Source organism: Actinia tenebrosa, unplaced genomic scaffold, assembly GCF_029948245.1.
Source record: "Actinia tenebrosa isolate PJP-AT-01 unplaced genomic scaffold, QUT_ActTen_1.0 PGA_scaffold1__47_contigs__length_23844297, whole genome shotgun sequence".
NCBI classification, from domain to species: domain Eukaryota; kingdom Metazoa; phylum Cnidaria; class Anthozoa; order Actiniaria; family Actiniidae; genus Actinia; species Actinia tenebrosa.
Window position 1 is genome coordinate 889,689 of NW_028292578.1, and position 17,486 is coordinate 907,174.

The following is a 17,486-nucleotide window of genomic DNA, read 5'->3' on the forward strand; positions in this document are numbered from 1 at the left end:
GAGGCGACAAAAGTGGTGCCGCCGAAAGAAAGAGACACGACTTAGCGCTGGAGAAATATCAAAGGGACGTTGCAGCTTGGAATGAAAAAAGACAAGCTTACAGGGATTGGTTGGACAAGAACTACCAAGACAAAATGCAGGCAGACAAGAACTTCGAAAACACAGACTACGCCTTCAAACTTTATGCGCAAGCACACCCCGACTTTAGAATGAAAAAGCCTCAGTTCAAGAATTACTACCAGCCTTCTAAGAAACGAAAAGACAATGAATTGGTCTTTGTAGGAGTCGCAGGGCTGGCCGGAGGCGTGGCTTTGGCGTATCTAATATAATGATCGTCTTTTTGGAAAGCGATAAAAATAACTTTACCACTTATCTGAATCCCCCCATCAAAGCCCATAAGGTTAGGCTGGTTAGTTGTTCTTTGTACAATTCTTGGTATAATTTGATTAATGGCTTTGTCATCGGAACTTCCGGCACCAAACCAAAAATACCAGATTCCCATTACACCCCTATAACACTGGCTAAGGAGCTAGCAAAGCATGGATATACTCTTACCACAGGATTGCCCCATGAAATGACATTCAAGAAAAATAATGGGAGCGCCAATCTAAAGGACAGTTCATTGGTAGAACTCCTGGGCCTTACTAGTACCACGATAAATAGCGGCAGTACATATGATGTGAAATGGAAAGTCGCATCCTCTTATGAAGTCTATTGCGACTTGGTTCATAGTTACAACAATGGAGAAAAGTCTTCTCTTATGTCCAAGTTTCTACCCAAAGGTAATCCATTTGACCCAGTAGAATACACTCCCATTTCTTTGAGCTATGACTTGTCTAATTTGGTAGAAAGCATAAACATTACCATTAAAGTGGACGGAAAGACGGTGGATTTTAACGGACGTAAGATCAATCTTGTTTTGGAATTCATATAATGGGCCGCGTAGAGGACAAACTTAAAAGGATTTACTATGGGCCGGAAGGCTATTGGAGAGGAGCGTCAGCTATCAAGAAACTCGCGACCGCGGCCAGGGTATCAGACGAAACGGCTAAGAACTGGTTGAAAAAACAAACCCTCTGGCAGGTTTATCTTCCCGTGCCTAAGTACATTCCCAGGCCCAGCTTCACCGTAAATACCCCCAATGAAGTTCATCAGGCGGATTTGCTTTTCTTACCGCACGATAAGGTGAGAAAGAAGACCTATAGGTACGCTTTGACCGTAGTCGATATCGCAAGCAGATACAAGGACGCCGAACCTATAACCAGCAAGGATTCTGGGGAAGTCGCAGAAGCCCTAGGTAGGGTTTATAAGCGCGTCTTGAAATGGCCTAAGCTGCTGCAAGTGGATGCGGGGACGGAGTTCATGGGCGTGGTTACTAAGACCCTGAAAGACCACGACACTAAGATTAGGAGAGCTGAAGCTGAGTACCACAGGGGTCAGAGCATCGTTGAAAGATTCAATAAGACCCTGGCCGAGCGTCTCTTTGGGTACCAGTATTGGAAAGAGCTGGAAGATCCCTCCAAACGCAACAGGGAATGGACCCAGAGGCTCCCCCAGGTCATCGTGGCTTTGAACAACGAAGCGGCCAGGGCTACGGGAATAAAACCCAAGGATGCCATAAAAAAGAAACACGTGGAACACAAGTCCTACGTCAGAAGTTCGAGGGCGGTCTTCCCCCATGAAAAGAAATTAGGTAATGTCACGGTTCGATATCTCTATGAGTCGGGTGAATTAGAAGGAGGATCCAAAAGAGCTACGGATCCTAATTGGTCTTTGGAAACTTACCAGATCCGAAGTGCGATAGCTAAGAAGGGTCAGCCCATCTTGTATTATCTTCATGATGGTCCCACGCGTGGGTTCGTCAAAGAAGAACTGCTTATCGTGTGATGTCCGAATGCTATCGTATGCACTCCGTCATCACACATCCATCGCTTACCGTCAAATGCAGACAGTGACACCTTCTCCTGCGTGACGTTATGTATCTGATGACCATAGCTGCGCAGGCTGTTCATCTTATGCCGCTGTTCCTTGCGTGTTCGTAATACGTTGAGGTAGGACTCGTGCGTAATGTCCTTCTTAACCACATACTTTTTTACGCCTTTAGCTTTCTTTTCTACGCCGTCTAACTTTAGCACGCTGTACATCTTTGGTTTCAGACCCACGTATTCCACGATGGGTTTTCCTAACATTTCGTCTTTCATCTTCCCAATTACCTTCTTATTCTTCGCAGAGTAAAGGAAGTGCTCCTTCGGGTAACCGCTGGTGTCGTACTCGTCTATGTCGGGGAGGCAGTCTTTGTAAACGTCTTCCGTTTGCACTTCTAGAATTAGGGAGTCGGTGTCTGTGTACAGGAGGCGACAGCGGTCTCCGTACTTTGGCTTAAGCTTATCGTAGTAGAACTCGTACATAAGCAGCTTCGATAGATCCAGCACCGTAAAGCCTGTGTAAACGGGCTTGTTTAGTAAGAGGTTTGCCTTTTTCATGTGAATCACGTAGAAGTTCAGCATTTCTACGTATCTAACGAAGCCTGGCTGTGACACGTATGCTTCTGCTTCCTCTTTGGTGCTGACTATTTTTACGCTTACGCGCTTGCGGATGTTCTCCATTGTCTTTCCGAACACGCTGTTGTTCATCAGTTTGAAGAGGTTTTTCTCGAAGTCATTTTTCGCTGCGGTACGCTTTTGCGTGTTAAAGTCAATGCAGGGGCGCATCCAGGGTTCCTGCGTGAATTTTAGGACTCTGTGGATCTTCTCTACGCGCATTCCGTGTCGCACGTAGAACTGCAGGTTGCGGTAATGTACCACATACTTCTTCTTATCCATCAGGTTCATAGTTAGTTTCCTGTACGGTTTGTAACCAGGGCACATTTGCTTTTGCAGCGGACTTAGCTGCTTAAATGGTATCTCTATCGCTTCTGGTGCTAAGGGGAACTCATTGTGTTCGTCGTGCAGGCGCTCTGGGTACTCCAGATCCACTTCTAAGACGTAACCCTTGTCTTCCTCCTTTCCTACCTGCATGTAGAAGTCTATCGGCTTCACTGGATCCCATTCGAAGTCTCTCACAGGTAGGTACTGTGACATTGCCCAACCATAAAGGTTATTCGCATCCAGGTAGTAAATGTATGTGGTTGGTTTCTCTGGGTCGTGCTCTACTAAGGGGTTGTTTGCGCGGGCGTAACGTCGGCTGGGTCCGCATATGCCGCCACGAATACCGTCTTCCATAAACCGATACATGTCGTACTCCGTTAGGAGATCCAACTGCGCATTTGTCTTCTTTAACAAAGCACTCCAGCTGAGCCCAGGAGCCGTGTAGAAATTAGCGGGATCCAATCCGTAATATTCCATAGCCATCTTTCTGAAGCTTTGGAAAACATCTGCGAGCAGCACTACGTCAGACCTTAGGTAGATGTCGTGGTAGTCACCCATGTTCTCACAGGAGTACTTTTCCCACACGTCTAACGCATGCTGGTACTCCTCATCCTTTATACCGGACTCGTTTAGGGTGCTGTAGAAGCGATCTTTGGGTGGTAGGGACTCTTTGAATCGATCCCAGGAATCCATGTATTCATATGGGTAGACTCCTTTCCTTTCCGCGCCATATTGACTGGAAATGGGAAAGTTGGTGTTATACTTTACGAGGTTTGCTAAGGAGTCCGCCATAAACTGCTGCGAATCTAAGAACTTTAGCTTACCCACAGTTACGGACATGTAGCGCTCTTTGTTGTTGGGTATGCATTTGACGTCGGAGCCGTCTGTTCCTTGTAGTAGCAAATGGGAGTCGTAACCGCGGAGGTTGTGAAAGAACACCGGAATCTCCATGTCTGGATTTACTTTGAAGTTTATATTGCATTTCCAATGAGCCGCTCCTCTGTATTTACCCGTGATGTGGCAGTGATCCCTAACCTTATCCACATAGAAATCCTCAACAAATGCTTTGTGGCAGTGAATGCAGTGCGTGGAGGGCTTTCCCGGCTTCTCACCTTTCTTAGCATACTTCCCGCATTTAAAATGAGCTTCTCCTAAATACTTTCCATCTTCATCCCACGCTTTCTTGGCTCGTCTTCCAAACTGGAGAAGCGTATGTTGACAAATGTGGCATTTTTTTGCCTTGTTAAAAGCCTCCTGGTTCTCTTTGGTAAATTCCATCTTCTTTGGACGTCTTAATTGTTCTCTTATCTCTTCCTCCTCTTCTCGCAATGCTTCTAGAAACTCATTAGCTGCGTTCTTACCTCGGTAAATTACAGGAGGGTTTGCTTTACCGTCTGATCTGACTACTATGTAACCAAAGGAGCAGATCTCGTGTAATCCTACCTTATTCGTGGCGCCACGTTTCTGCTCTTCCTTAGTTATCAACGCTTCGAAGTCTGCATATATCACGTAAGGCACTTGCATCTGCTTTTGATGGTCTGCATATGAAAGCTCTTTGTTGGTGGGCATCTGGATCCGTTGCGCCACTTCTTCGACTCCGCGGCAGATCTCATCGTGTTTCTTTAGGGCATTTAAGGATGTAAATGACAGCAAGCAGCAGTCACAGAAGTACTTTTTGCCTTTGTGCTTAGTATGTCTGTAGAATAGTCTGCTAATGTGTTTAACCCATGAGTAGTGTCCGCCGTGGTAGAATAAATGTACGCGCTCTCCTTTACTTTTTGACAGAACTAACGGTACTATCGTCTGCTCTCTGACTCCGTAAACGTTAATTGCTAGATCGTTTATTTCCTCAAATATGGGGATGTCTATCAACTGCATGGGAAATTCCACACCATCCCACTCTAAATCATCTGTGGGATACTTACTTGTCCTACAGGGATCCTTCTCTGCTGGATACAGTGCAGACCTGATTGCCCACATAAAGCATCGATTGTCTTCATTCTTCACGTTTACAATAGCCTTCTTCCTTTCTACCCACGTTGGTAGCGGTACGTAACTCCCCCCTCGTATGGGTACGTACCTGGCTATACTTATCTCTATTCCTTCAACCTCCTCTACTGTCCAACCCGATCCTTCTTTCGTGTAGTTAGACAGCGACTCCATTATTGCTTCTAAGGCTTCACTGAGTGACCTATCCAGATTCGTGGATTCTAATATCACTAACGACTTTGATCGCAACATTGCTGTCGTCATTACCTCGTCTTTTGACAAACTTACTTCTACCATTATGCTCGCTTTCAGGGCTCCTAATTCTTCTATACCTTTTCGGAGAGTCCTTTTAACCTTCCTTTCTGACTGACGCCAAAACTGTCTAACGTCAATCTCACCGTTACCGGGTATTGACACCGTGCTGAAGTTGCTTTGGGATTCCATCTATATAATAGGAAATATTTTATACCTAATACCAAGCACTTTTTAGGTCGTCGTAGTCGTACTCACAGTCCTGACAATGCCAAAACAATTTAACCTTAGTCTCAAACTTCTTACCACATCCACAATCATAACTGCTCATACACTTCGTCTTCATTTTCAAATGCTTTTTCAAATCCGCTTCTTTCTTAAAAGTTCTCTTACATTCTTCGCACTCCATATATAGACTAACATATTTGCGCTGTTGCCCCCAACCACACTTGGAGTGGGGATTGTCCGTAGGTGGATTTTTGACACGGGTCTTGCCCGTGTTGAGATTGCGCTGGAACCCCCATTCCCTATACTACTTCATAAGATGCACGGTCTTTCTAGCATTATTCGGTAATAAACTCTATTTTGGCCTTTTCGCTTCCATTTCAGTGGCGGATCTAGGGGTGGGTTTTGGGAGTTGCAACCCCCCCTATGAGAGCCATCGTGATTTACTATTACTATTATTATTTTCATGACAACACCAAGAGCATCGCGAGTTTTATTAAAATAGGGGTGCCGAACACATTTCGCTCGCTTTTTTTCTATACGCCGTGTGTGGGACCTGAAACAACCATGCTCGCCTGCAGCAAATAATCATTATCATAAGACCTACTTCAGTTTGGGAGCCCTGTGCTACTTTCCCGCCAAACAAGTACCTCAATCGATGCTACAACCCCCCCTTTGAAAAAATCCTGGATCCACCCCTGCATTTTCTATCATTGCTGCAAGGATGATTAGTTGAAACGAGAGAATTTCTAGTACACAGGGTTACCAATTGGTGAATAGTTTTAGAAATATAGTAACGGCTCTTGTAATTGAGCTTAGGAGGAGCTAGAAACTAGCGCGCTCAGTTTTTCGGAAGGTAAGAAACTAAGGAAAACCCGGAAAAAATCCTTGAATGAAGGAGGAGAGGCCCAACAAACTCTGCTCATATGTCGTGCTGCTGCATGCGGTGTGCAGGAATCATCGAACCTGTGCCCCGGTGAGTCAAGTGTTCTACCGTTACGCCATCCGCCCCCTTGCCTTCCTTTCAATAGACCTCCTCGGCTCGGGCGTAATGTTGTTCCATTTCAGACCACGCGTCATTCCCTAGAGTATCCTTTCTTTGTTTAACGGTTGCGCTCGGTTGCACATGAGAAGACACATGAATATGGATACAGCTCCAACAAAGAATCTTATTCTCAAGGAAATGACACGTGGTCTGAAATGGGACAACATTACACCCAAGCAGAGGAGGTCAATTGGAAACAATGACGCATGAAGCTTTGCGTTTGATTTAAGCAGAGGCGCCCTCTTTCTATCTTCCCATTACTCGAAAACGTTTCCACAGCGAAACATACCTGGTTCACCTCGGACATGAGGAAGTCCATGCGGGAAGACGGTAAAGACATCTCAAGGTAACAACGAACAAGACGAAGATCACCACTGTTACCTGTAAACATTCATAAAGTTTCATAAATTTTGAGGTATAGTTAAGGGAAGTCAATGTATCTACGTGCCGTATTTCTTCTAATACATATCTTGTGTTCTGCCAACTTCGTATTCGCGCGTGATTTACAACTACACTTGGGAAAAGCGCGCGTTTTCTATTTCTTTTCCAAGACAATTATGCCAATTTCTAATTCAGAAAGCAAAAAAAGTTCTCTCGAGACTTGAAGACATCAGCTTGGGGTTTAATTCAATGTAGCAATGTTCATGGTCACATAGTCTGTTCAATTGCTGGTTGGTTTTTCAATCATTCCCAAGAGAATGAAATAACAAAAGACACTGCGGCCATGTTGGATGATATAACAAAAAAGACTAATGACGAATCTTTTGTTAAATTCATCCAACATGGCGGCTGTAATAACCATCAATACATACCATCCAAGCCGTGTACACAGATAATAAGGTGAGACTCGATGCCATCTGGTCGTTCTTTAGTAAAATACGGCTCGCGTTCAGCCTGCACACCTATATCACTGATGAAAAAATACAATCAAGTCAGCCTGGTACAATAATAAAACCGTAACCTTAAAATACAATATAAGTAAGATATTTTGCTATCTTTGTTTCCTTGTTTACAAGGCCCACGATGAGCACTCCCAATTACACTGTCAAATTCCCCGAGACCAAGTCCTTAGTTTCCGGACACTCAAGTAGTATTAGAAATTCGAGAATGCATAGAAACCAGCAACAATAACTGCGTTTTCGTTCCAATGTCGCGCGATCTTCGACGACATTTTTAAAACCATTAAGATTTAAAAAGAAATGTTGTTCTTTTTGGCATAATATATTAAAAAAACATATGATTCCAGCGATAAAACGATCGAAGCTCAAGCCTTTCGACACAACAAGTGCTGGAACGCCTTCTGTTATAGGAGCTTTTAAGACTGCTTCTTGCAAAAAAATGCATCATAAACAAGGAAAGACTTTTAGGCTGCGTTTACGCGGTACCGACCGGACGAATTTTTAACTGTTCAAAAACTGAGTTGTACATTAAGGGGTTCCCTTCACATGGAACTGAGCTATCCGAACGAAGCATCCACTTATCCGTGCAAATTTGGATCCGGTTCCGTGTAAACGGAACGTATAACGGTGATGCCGTATCGACGGTATGTACAGGTCAAATGTTAAACCGGTTAAAAATTCTTTCGGTGCCGTGTAAACGCAGCCTAACTGAACCAGACCTTACGACTCCACTACATTTGTTGTAGCCTATACCTGTAGATTTGATGGGTAAACTTCAATTGACGTTTCATGAACTTCTTGGCCAACTCAAACCTGATGGAAATAGATTTGTGAAATTAGATTATGAAGCACTTCTGATGTTAGATATAATCTTCTGCATTACAGTAGAAAAAGCTTTCGATGCCTTTGTTCTATGGATATCTAAATATCTAAAAATGGTTAGCAATTTGCAGTGACTCGGATAACCACGTAAAGTGCTCAATACTCTCATTTCAAGTTTGCCTTTGCTCAGTCTTAGCCTCGATTGAGTACAATTGTCTTCTTTTCTTTCATTATGGTATTACTAAAAGGAATGTATGTACTACGGAACAATTTGAGTTGATTATAACTGATGCCACGGGTTTTGCTTGAATAGCTGAAAATTATAACGCGCAACCGAGACTAAGGCTGAGCAAAGAGAACTCGAAACTGGAGTATTGGCAACTGTGACGTGTCTCCCTCCCTAAATAGAAGATAAAACCGTTTTATTATTTGCGAGTATTACGTGTCATCGTCATCATCATTATCATCATCATCACTGTCATCATCTTTATATAATCATGCAAATGATCATCACATCATCATTATTATCATCACCGTCGTCGTCGTCGTCATCGTCGTTATCATCATCATCCTGATCACATTATCATTATTATTATTATTATTATTATTATTATTATTATTATTATTATTATTATTATGATTATGATTATGATTATTATTATTATCATTCTCATTATTTCTATACCTTGATCTCGTGCTTCCGCCATACACCGAATTACACCTGGTAAACGATGGCGAGGTAGTTCCAGCACAGTTCCCGACAGGCAAACAAGACACAAAAGAAGACCCAGACAAACCCTTTGGTTGACTTTTCTTCTTGCCTTTCTTATCATCTGTTTTATCCTTGGACGCTAGTTTCCTTGTTTTAGAAGGCACCGATGAGCCAGACGTATCTGCTTGGCTATCAGAAGCACTGATGGCCGTTTCCGAGGAGGTTGGGGTGTCGTACACGCTGCTTTCACTCGGGGAGTCCGTGACTTGTGAGTTTTGGGAAGAAATACTTGGTTGTTTGGTATAGGATACATCGCTTAGGCTTTCAAGTGCGCTTGCAAATGTTACCGTACTTGTGCTTAGATTATGAGCGGTGTCTCCTGTCTCCTTGTCATTGTCTTCTCCCACCTTATCAACTTTAACAGTACTGCTTGTTTTTTCTACAGTACTTAGTTCTACATTACTGGTCTTCACACCATCTTCTTGATCGACCTCTATATTGCTGGTATCAGTGACACACAGTTTTTCAGTATCCAATACTTTTTCCACCTTATCTTCGTCGTTCATCACAACTGCATCCAGTTGACACGTGGCTTCTTCGTCACTTGACTTTTCGGCAGTAGATGTGGCTCCCTCTCCTTCCTCGCTTCCTTGACATTCTTTTCCTTCTTCGACATTATTTTCTTTACTAACTTTATCATTGTCTGTCGATGAAATTTCTCCCAACGGTGCGCAATCTTTGTTTACCAAGCTAGCATTGTCATCACAAGTAACCGTATCAGAAGACATATTACTCACAGAGGCGTCCTTCCCACCAGACGAATCACCTTTCTCCGAATCCTCAGTCAGAGATTGCATTTCTTCACTAGTTGTAACAGGATCTGCAACACCATCGTTTGCATCAGCAGTACTCGTTTCAACGTTACTTGCACTTCCTTCTTCTGTCCCACGTTTTTCACTCGAATCTAAATTCGTGTTTCCAATTTTCTGTTCTTTACAGCTCTCAGTTCCAACGTCTCGACTTTCTTCTACAGTTTTATCATCTTTACTTGCATCTTCCTCCACTTTGGCTGTACTTGTTTCTTCTGTAACCTTTCCTTCTTCTTCAATATTGACCTCAACTGATTCACTACTGTCCTCTTCACTCTTCTCTACTGTTGATTCCATTATTTTCTCCACTTCATCAAGGAATGCTTCCTCCAAACTTTCTTGACAAGCATCGCCTTCTTTTCCCAAATCTCCATCTTCTTTGCTAAGTTCAGGCTTCAAACTACTCGCCATATTTTCCAAAATTTCATTCTCCTCAATTTTTTCAGAGTCATTATTTTGTTCTAAACATTTTTTTCCATTTTCCAAATTATTCACCTGCGCGGATTCTAACTCGTTTTCTTTGTGAGGAAGTTCATTATTGCCGTTCAAACTAGAAACTACTTGATTCGTGTCGTTCAGTTCTGAAGATTCTTCGTTTACTAATTCTTTCCCTTCGTCATTTTCGTAGCATTTTTCTGTGTCATCTTTTTTCTTATCATTTATTTCCTTCTTTTCCTCAGGTTTAGAACTCTGAATTTCTTTGTCCTCGTTTAAATTTGTGTTTTTATCGCTGTTGTTTTGTAAATCTTTAGAGGAAGAATCCTTAGGATAGGACGCTTCTTCCTTAAAAGAGGTGACAAGCGTTTGATTATCAATTGCAAACTGGAGGTCCAAAGAGTGATTCGTTTCTTTTCGTTCGTTTAGTTGTTCAATGGCTTTGCATAAACGAGTAGTGTCATCATCATCATCATCCTCATCCTCGTCATCATCTAATATCATGGTCTCTTTGACAGGACGAACTTCACTATCTTTACCGTTACATACGACTGCCCCTAGGGCAAGTGCCGAGTTAGGTGCGTCAGAACTCGGCCTGGCATCATTGAAATCTTCAGAAATACAATGTGGAATAAGCAAAAAATTGGAGTTAATCGATCACGCAAAGTTACGCTCATATATTAGCAGCCAACAAGCCAATAAGTCCGGATCTGCACTCGGGAATTTAAGGTACCGTGTCGTATAATAATTAGCAATTATTCGCCGAAGGCGAAGTGAATATCGGGGAATATTTACCGAGAGTCGAGAGTATTTATTTCGCGAGTCTTCTTGTTTTAGCATATACCAACTTAATTGTGTACAGAGTAATTTATTTTTTATATACAATAATTCAATAAAAACAAACAAACAGAAACTTTTTGTTTGCGTGACAAATTCACGCAAAACCTTTAGGAAAACTTTTAGCAAAACTTTTAGGCCATACTTCGTTGCCTTTTTAGTATTGATAGAAATGGCATTTACTTTCATTTTTTCAAGTTCCTCTTCGAAAATTGTAGCAAAACGATTGCCGGCAGATGCCATTTTGTTGCCGACCCAATATTCCGAGATTCAGAGGTGAATATCGTACAATACTGATTCACCTCCAATTAACCAATGAGCGTGCGCGTTCTTAGGAAGTACACAAGTTGGTATATGTTTTTAGACATAATTGTGCAAAAGCTAAATATTATGATTCGTTGGTGGTAATCAAAATATATGTTTTTTTGTCGATTCAACACTTAGAAGATATTTGAATGGAATAAGATAACGTGCAAATGATAGTTGAGTGATTATAGAAAACGAACCTGCATTGATAATCACCATCTCGTCATCACCAAGATCACCGTTCTCTGGACCAAATGTAACGTCGATATCTTCCAGGTTTGCTTTGTTGGAAGCTTCTGTAATCGAAGCAAATAGGGATCGATTAATGTTTTGAAGAGCTAGGTACGCACACTGACCAACCGAGAGATACGCATGTAAGTAGATACTCCGACCGATCGACAGACAACAGACAAGAGACAGACAGACAGACAGACAGACAGACAAACAGACAGACAGACAAACAGACAGACAGACAGCAAACAGACAGCAAACTGACAGACAGACAACAAACAGACAGACAGACAACAAACAGACAGACAGACAGCAAACAGACAGCAGACAGACAGACAACAAACAGACAGACAGATAGACAGCAAACAGACAGCAGACAGACAGACAGACAGACAGACAGAAAAAAGGATGGAAGTAAAGCATCCATACCTGCTTGATCTGGTTCCTTATGGCTATACTTGTCTTCAAAGATGATTGGCATGGAACTGTGGTCTCCGTCCAGGGCAGGGCATTCGACAACAACAGGCGGGATTGACTGATAATAACGTGAACTCTTTATCCCTTGTCCAAGACTCTGGTGTAACTGAAAACTAAACGAAAAAAGAAAGATTTGCGCAAAGCAGATAATGAGTGAGAAACGTCAAGGAATTTTGGTTGCTCCTTTGATGTCACACTCATTAACATATTGTAAGTATAAACCTTGATATTTCCATCACTCAAATCATATAAAAATATTTTACCATTAAAATATTTACTTCAAGTAGAATCAATGCTGAAAAGCTTACGGCTTACGCCTCGTGAGTCCATAACATTTTGACCAACTTTTGACGTCATATCGTGGTAAATAAGAGGACATACCACGCTAAACCATCGTAAATTTGTTTTTTACTACAAAACTCACAAAACTCTAGGAAATAGACTGCACGAAATCTTGCATGACACCATTTGTTGGTATGGCCTCTTACTTACGACGTTTTTTAACCAATCAGCGCGCGAGAAAATTTACAATTGTGGTAAAACTATTTATTTACCTATTTATTTAGGTGTCATAGGCATTTTAAGCCGAAACGAAACGAACCGAACGAACGATAGAGAGTATAAATCTCGTTATGAGCAAACGTGAAACGTCAGTTGACCATGCAGTGAAAAGGAATGGCAAAGATCTCCAAGTAGTAGATAAACAAAAGAATATTTAATTTTGTGTTTGATGAGAAGGTTTGCAAAAGGTCGAGTTAAATACAGGGAAACGATGAAAACGTGGTCATATGTTTACGGTTTGCAGGGGGGGACGTCAATTTAAAACTCCCTTGAATATTATGGTATACCTCACCTTTGTTCTTGGGAATTTTGAAGCTCTTCCCATGTAAACTCTTGAAGGAAGAAGGCCTCTGTAAAATGTCCGATCTACAAAATAGCAAAAAAAATTTCTTTGTGACAAAAGTGAAAAGCAGAGAAAAACAGTGCGCAAAACAATAGAGTGCATACGATATATATGTGAAAAATCAGTAAGTCCAGTCGACCTCAGTAGACCGTAGACCTACATAACTTTGCACTAATTTGTACTATTTTGTTAGTTAACTTTTTCATGGATATATTGTATGTACTCTATTACAAACAATTTGAGATATAAAAATCTTTCGGAAGATCATGTTTATAACCCGCTTAGAAACTTACGCCTTGAACACCGCCTTAAAAAATTCTCAAAATCCTAGACCTGCCCATGAAACTGATACGTCCGTGAACTGATAAGTGTGTGATATCTTTTTATTTTTTTGATATCTTTTTATTTATCTAATTTATTTTTTGATCTGATATCTTTTTACTAGTTGTTGTTTTAATGTTTTACCCTTTGTCTGTGATGCTCCTCTTGTAGGAATGGTAAGACGCGCTTGTTTAGAGTGAACGATTCCATGAACTGAGACCAAACTAATGCAATCTGTAATAAAAACAAACCTGTTATAGCTCTTGTTATTGTTTTGGCGCTATTCAGTAAAATCGAGAAATTTTAGTGTCGCGAAAAAACATCCGATCTCCAAAATTGCAAAATTATAAAAGGCGTCGCGAAATTTTCATGTAATATGGTAATTTGATATATAATCATCGATATTATAATTCTTGGGGGTTTGGTACTCTTGCCCGTTTAGGGTAGGGATGTGCCGCTGAGCCCTCCAAACCCTGACCCTGTTCCAGAGTATGATCGCTGAAAACCATACCCTTTTCCAGAGTAAATATCGTAAAGGTAAATCTGATTTGCTGAATGATGATTTATTGTATATGAAAAACCCTGTTCCGGTATCGCCAAAATAGACACCCTGTTCCAGAGAGGAGAGAGCGTGACTTCATATACCCTGTCCTAGAGCGAGCGCGATTTTATATACCCTGTTCCAGAATAGAATCGCTGAAAACCATACCCTGTTTAGCGGCACGTACCCGTATTTCGAATATAGCGGAGTGCCCCCCGCCCCCCCCCCCGTTTCTCTATTACAAAAAAGTGATATCTTTACATGTGACATCCATGGTAAGACTATTAGAAATCACATTAAATGATAAAAAAAAAAAAAAAAACGAAGGTATTTTATGACCGGTTTACCACAGGTAACCCGGTAAAAACCACTAAAATTTCATTTCATATATTACATGGCCGTTTGGAGATACGGATTTTAACTTCTCTTTTCAAGAATATCTTACTCGTTTGCTGCTCTCACTCGTAAGATATCACCTCAACGCTCGTAGATAAAATCCGTATCTTTTCACGGCCATGTAATATCCTCTATTTAGAACATCGTATGTGGGAATTTCTTGGTGGGGGGCTGCGGGATAATCTTATCTTAGTTTCATCAGGAAAAAACAGTTCGTGTTTCAACCACAAACAGACAAAATAATTGAAATGACTTTAGAATAAACGCATTGATCAAAAGCATCTATAATGACGTATTATTTTAGATCTTATAAATGTTTTTAAAGTCTTAATTTGTTAAGAAAGGTTAAAAATCACACACTCACACGAAATAGAAGAAGTTACAGGATAGGTTTATATATAAAATAAAATATAAAAACGTGCACAAAAAAAAAAAAAAAAAAAAAAAAGACAAAAAGGTGGTGCTCTCTTGTTCTTTAAGGGTTTTTCTTCAGGTTCTCTGGTTTTTCTCCCTCCACAAGAATAAACTTTTAATTCTATCTATCGATTATCTTGGGCTGTTATTATTACAGCATGCATTAATCACAACAGGTGAAAACCCTAATATCAGATTGGAATTTAGAATTTGATATTAGAGGATGAAGGAAAACCAAAGAACCTGGAGAAAAACCCTCGAAGCACAGGAGAGAACCAACAAGCAACTCGACTAACATAAGACACCTAGTCTGGGAATCTAAACCGATTCAAGTTGCATTGGTGAGAGGCCACGGCAGCGCACACCACATGAAACCACTGTTAATTCCCATTTATCATTTTTTCCTCTTTACAAAAGAATACGAAAAACGAAAAAAATTCAACCAACGAACCAAACAAAAAAACGCCAATAAAACAAATCCAAAAAATATTTAATTAAAAATAAATGAGAAGAAAAATGAGAAATGAGTTTGATTTCTGGAAGTGAGCTGTGGAGATACTAAAAATATAACAAGTGTTTTTGTTTTAAAAAGAAAATAAATACTTCAATGTCATATTTATTTTGTTGTCTAATGTACGTACAATTAGGTTCCCAGACATTCTTACCTCGGAGCTGATGTTGTCAAGGTCACAACAAATCTTGGAAAACACCTCATTAGCATTTTGTATAGACTGAGGAAATAGACAGAAAGTTTAATTTAAGGTATCTGCAAGGTCATTAATAAGATAATAATTCTGGTGTATGTTGTATAGTCAAACAATAAGATATACCTCAATTCCTTCAGTCAAATTTTCGATTCTCTCACCAAAATCCAATGACTCTGAAAAAAAATTTTATATATTATCCATGGCTAAAGTATCAACAACAAAGCCAAATGCAAAAAAGGAAATAAAAAGGAATTTGATAAATTTATTGTATCTATTTATTTTGCACATTATGGCATTGATAGTTTCTCTTTTCTGTCACATAATTTGATTATCTTTTCTGTTGTTTGAATGAATTAGACTACATAATGGATGGATAGTTGGATGGATGGATGGATGGACAGATGGATGGACAGACAGAAAAATGTTGAGTGGATGGGTGGATGGATGGATGGGTGGGTGGGTGGATGAGATGAATGAACGGATGTATGGGTGGATGGGGTGAACAGATGGATTTACGAACAGAAGAATGAGTGGATGGGTGGATGGATGGGTGGGTGGGTGGATGGAGTGAATGGATGGATGGATGGGTTGAATGAATGGATGGATGGATGGATGGATGGATGGACGGATGGATGGATGGATGGATGGATGGGATGAATAAAAACAAAAAGAAGCAAGAAAAGGATCATCCATATTATATGTTAACAAACCTATTTGTATTTGCTGACTGGCTGGTAAGAATTCAGAAAGAAATTGAAAGTGTGCCAACAAGTTGACTTGAGCAGATAGCAATGTGCTGCAAAGGGATCTACAAAAATATAACAAAAACATGAAACACGATTGGGTCATTCTTAGTACAACAATTTTGAGTTCTTTGCTGCTCTTGTTTATGGTTTGGCAGAACAGCCATGCATCCGTGTTAAATTTCAAAATATGGGAATAGAGATAAGGGATGGTGAGTTTTCACACTTCTTCTCCTCTTCCACCCCCACCCCCACCCCTGCCCCTTCACCCACACCCCTCCTCCACCCAAAAAAATTTGGCTTTAGAGTCTAACTAACCAACCTACCTGTGAGTGTCATATGCAAATCTTATCTGTCTTTCTTCTGCTGGTGTCTTGGAGTTCTAGATAAGAAAACACATACAGACAAGATTGCACTAAGTGAGGTGGCATATATACTACCAGTTATAGAGGCTTTGTACCATCACATGATGGAATCCATGATAGGAGGCACAACATTAGAGTCTTTTTCCTCTGGGAAACTGAGTTATTCCTCACATACACCAGATTGCACCTGTTCCTGCCTAGTTCCTGCCTACTGTCGTGGCTGCCATCATGTGTTGGTGCAAACCCTCTATTGCTGGTTTTCAATCATTCCCAAGGGAGTGAATAACAAAAGACACAGCAGCCATGTTCGATATAACAAAAACATTCATTGACAATTTATTATTCTTTTGTTAAGTTCAACCAAGATAGTGGCTATGATGTCATGAGCAAACAAAGAATACAATAGTTTTCAGTGGCATGAAAAGGAATATCCCACAAGCCACTTGTATTTTCTAGTAGACACATGCAGGCAATAGACCTATCCTGAATTCGCTTGACTGACCATGAAACAATGGTTTGAAGTCAAGAGTGCACTTGATTATTTTATTCATCAAGTCCAACCTTGACTTGAAACCATTGTTTCGTGACCAGTCAAGCGAATTCGGGATAGGTCTATTGTACATTCAAGTGAAAAGTTGCTTGATGGGAAGAAACAAATAATAGAATACTTACGAGAACGTTGTTAGGAGGTTTGCTGCCAAACAATTTGGAATAAAACAATGGTGTGGACAGTCTGGCGTTGGAGGGAATCTTAGAAAACCATGAGGACTTTACTGGTTTTAAAATGCTACAGAAGGAACATTTGACACAGATAAATTTATTGCTTTTAACACAAAGTCAAGAAGTTAACTATGAAAACAAAGCATGTGCGTCAATGTAATAAATGTAATAATTAGACCTGTAGCCCAAATAGGCAGGGGTCAATAGCCCATCAGGGGTGGATCCAGGGGTGTTAAAATTGGTGAGTAGTCACCCGTATTTTGCTCAAATTTCCCAGCACATTGTTGAAATACAGTATGTCTATTTATATTTTCTGGTTGTGTTGAGGGGAGTGGGGGGGGGAGGTGAAAATTTTATTGGAAATATTCCAGATTACTGTACAGCAGGTTTCATTCAGGTTTCATTCATA

General features: G+C 40.7%; 1 protein-coding gene across 1 annotated transcript in view; it reads right to left on the reverse strand.

Moving 5' to 3' along the window:
- LOC116295708 (protein FAM135A) overlaps window positions 1–17,486 on the reverse strand; it is a 37,681-nt gene that overhangs the window by 15,628 nt on the left and 4,567 nt on the right. Inside the window, exons 7-19 of the mRNA XM_089033466.1 lie at window positions 17,030–17,144; window positions 16,319–16,374; window positions 15,960–16,057; window positions 15,373–15,422; window positions 15,208–15,273; window positions 13,336–13,425; window positions 12,820–12,893; window positions 11,919–12,079; window positions 11,459–11,554; window positions 8,785–10,726; window positions 8,031–8,090; window positions 7,191–7,288; window positions 6,668–6,759 (exon numbers count right to left, since the gene is read on the reverse strand). Coding sequence (XP_088889592.1) covers window positions 6,668–6,759; window positions 7,191–7,288; window positions 8,031–8,090; window positions 8,785–10,726; window positions 11,459–11,554; window positions 11,919–12,079; window positions 12,820–12,893; window positions 13,336–13,425; window positions 15,208–15,273; window positions 15,373–15,422; window positions 15,960–16,057; window positions 16,319–16,374; window positions 17,030–17,144 — 2,998 coding nt within the window. The remainder of the gene's footprint in view (window positions 1–6,667; window positions 6,760–7,190; window positions 7,289–8,030; window positions 8,091–8,784; window positions 10,727–11,458; window positions 11,555–11,918; window positions 12,080–12,819; window positions 12,894–13,335; window positions 13,426–15,207; window positions 15,274–15,372; window positions 15,423–15,959; window positions 16,058–16,318; window positions 16,375–17,029; window positions 17,145–17,486) is intronic.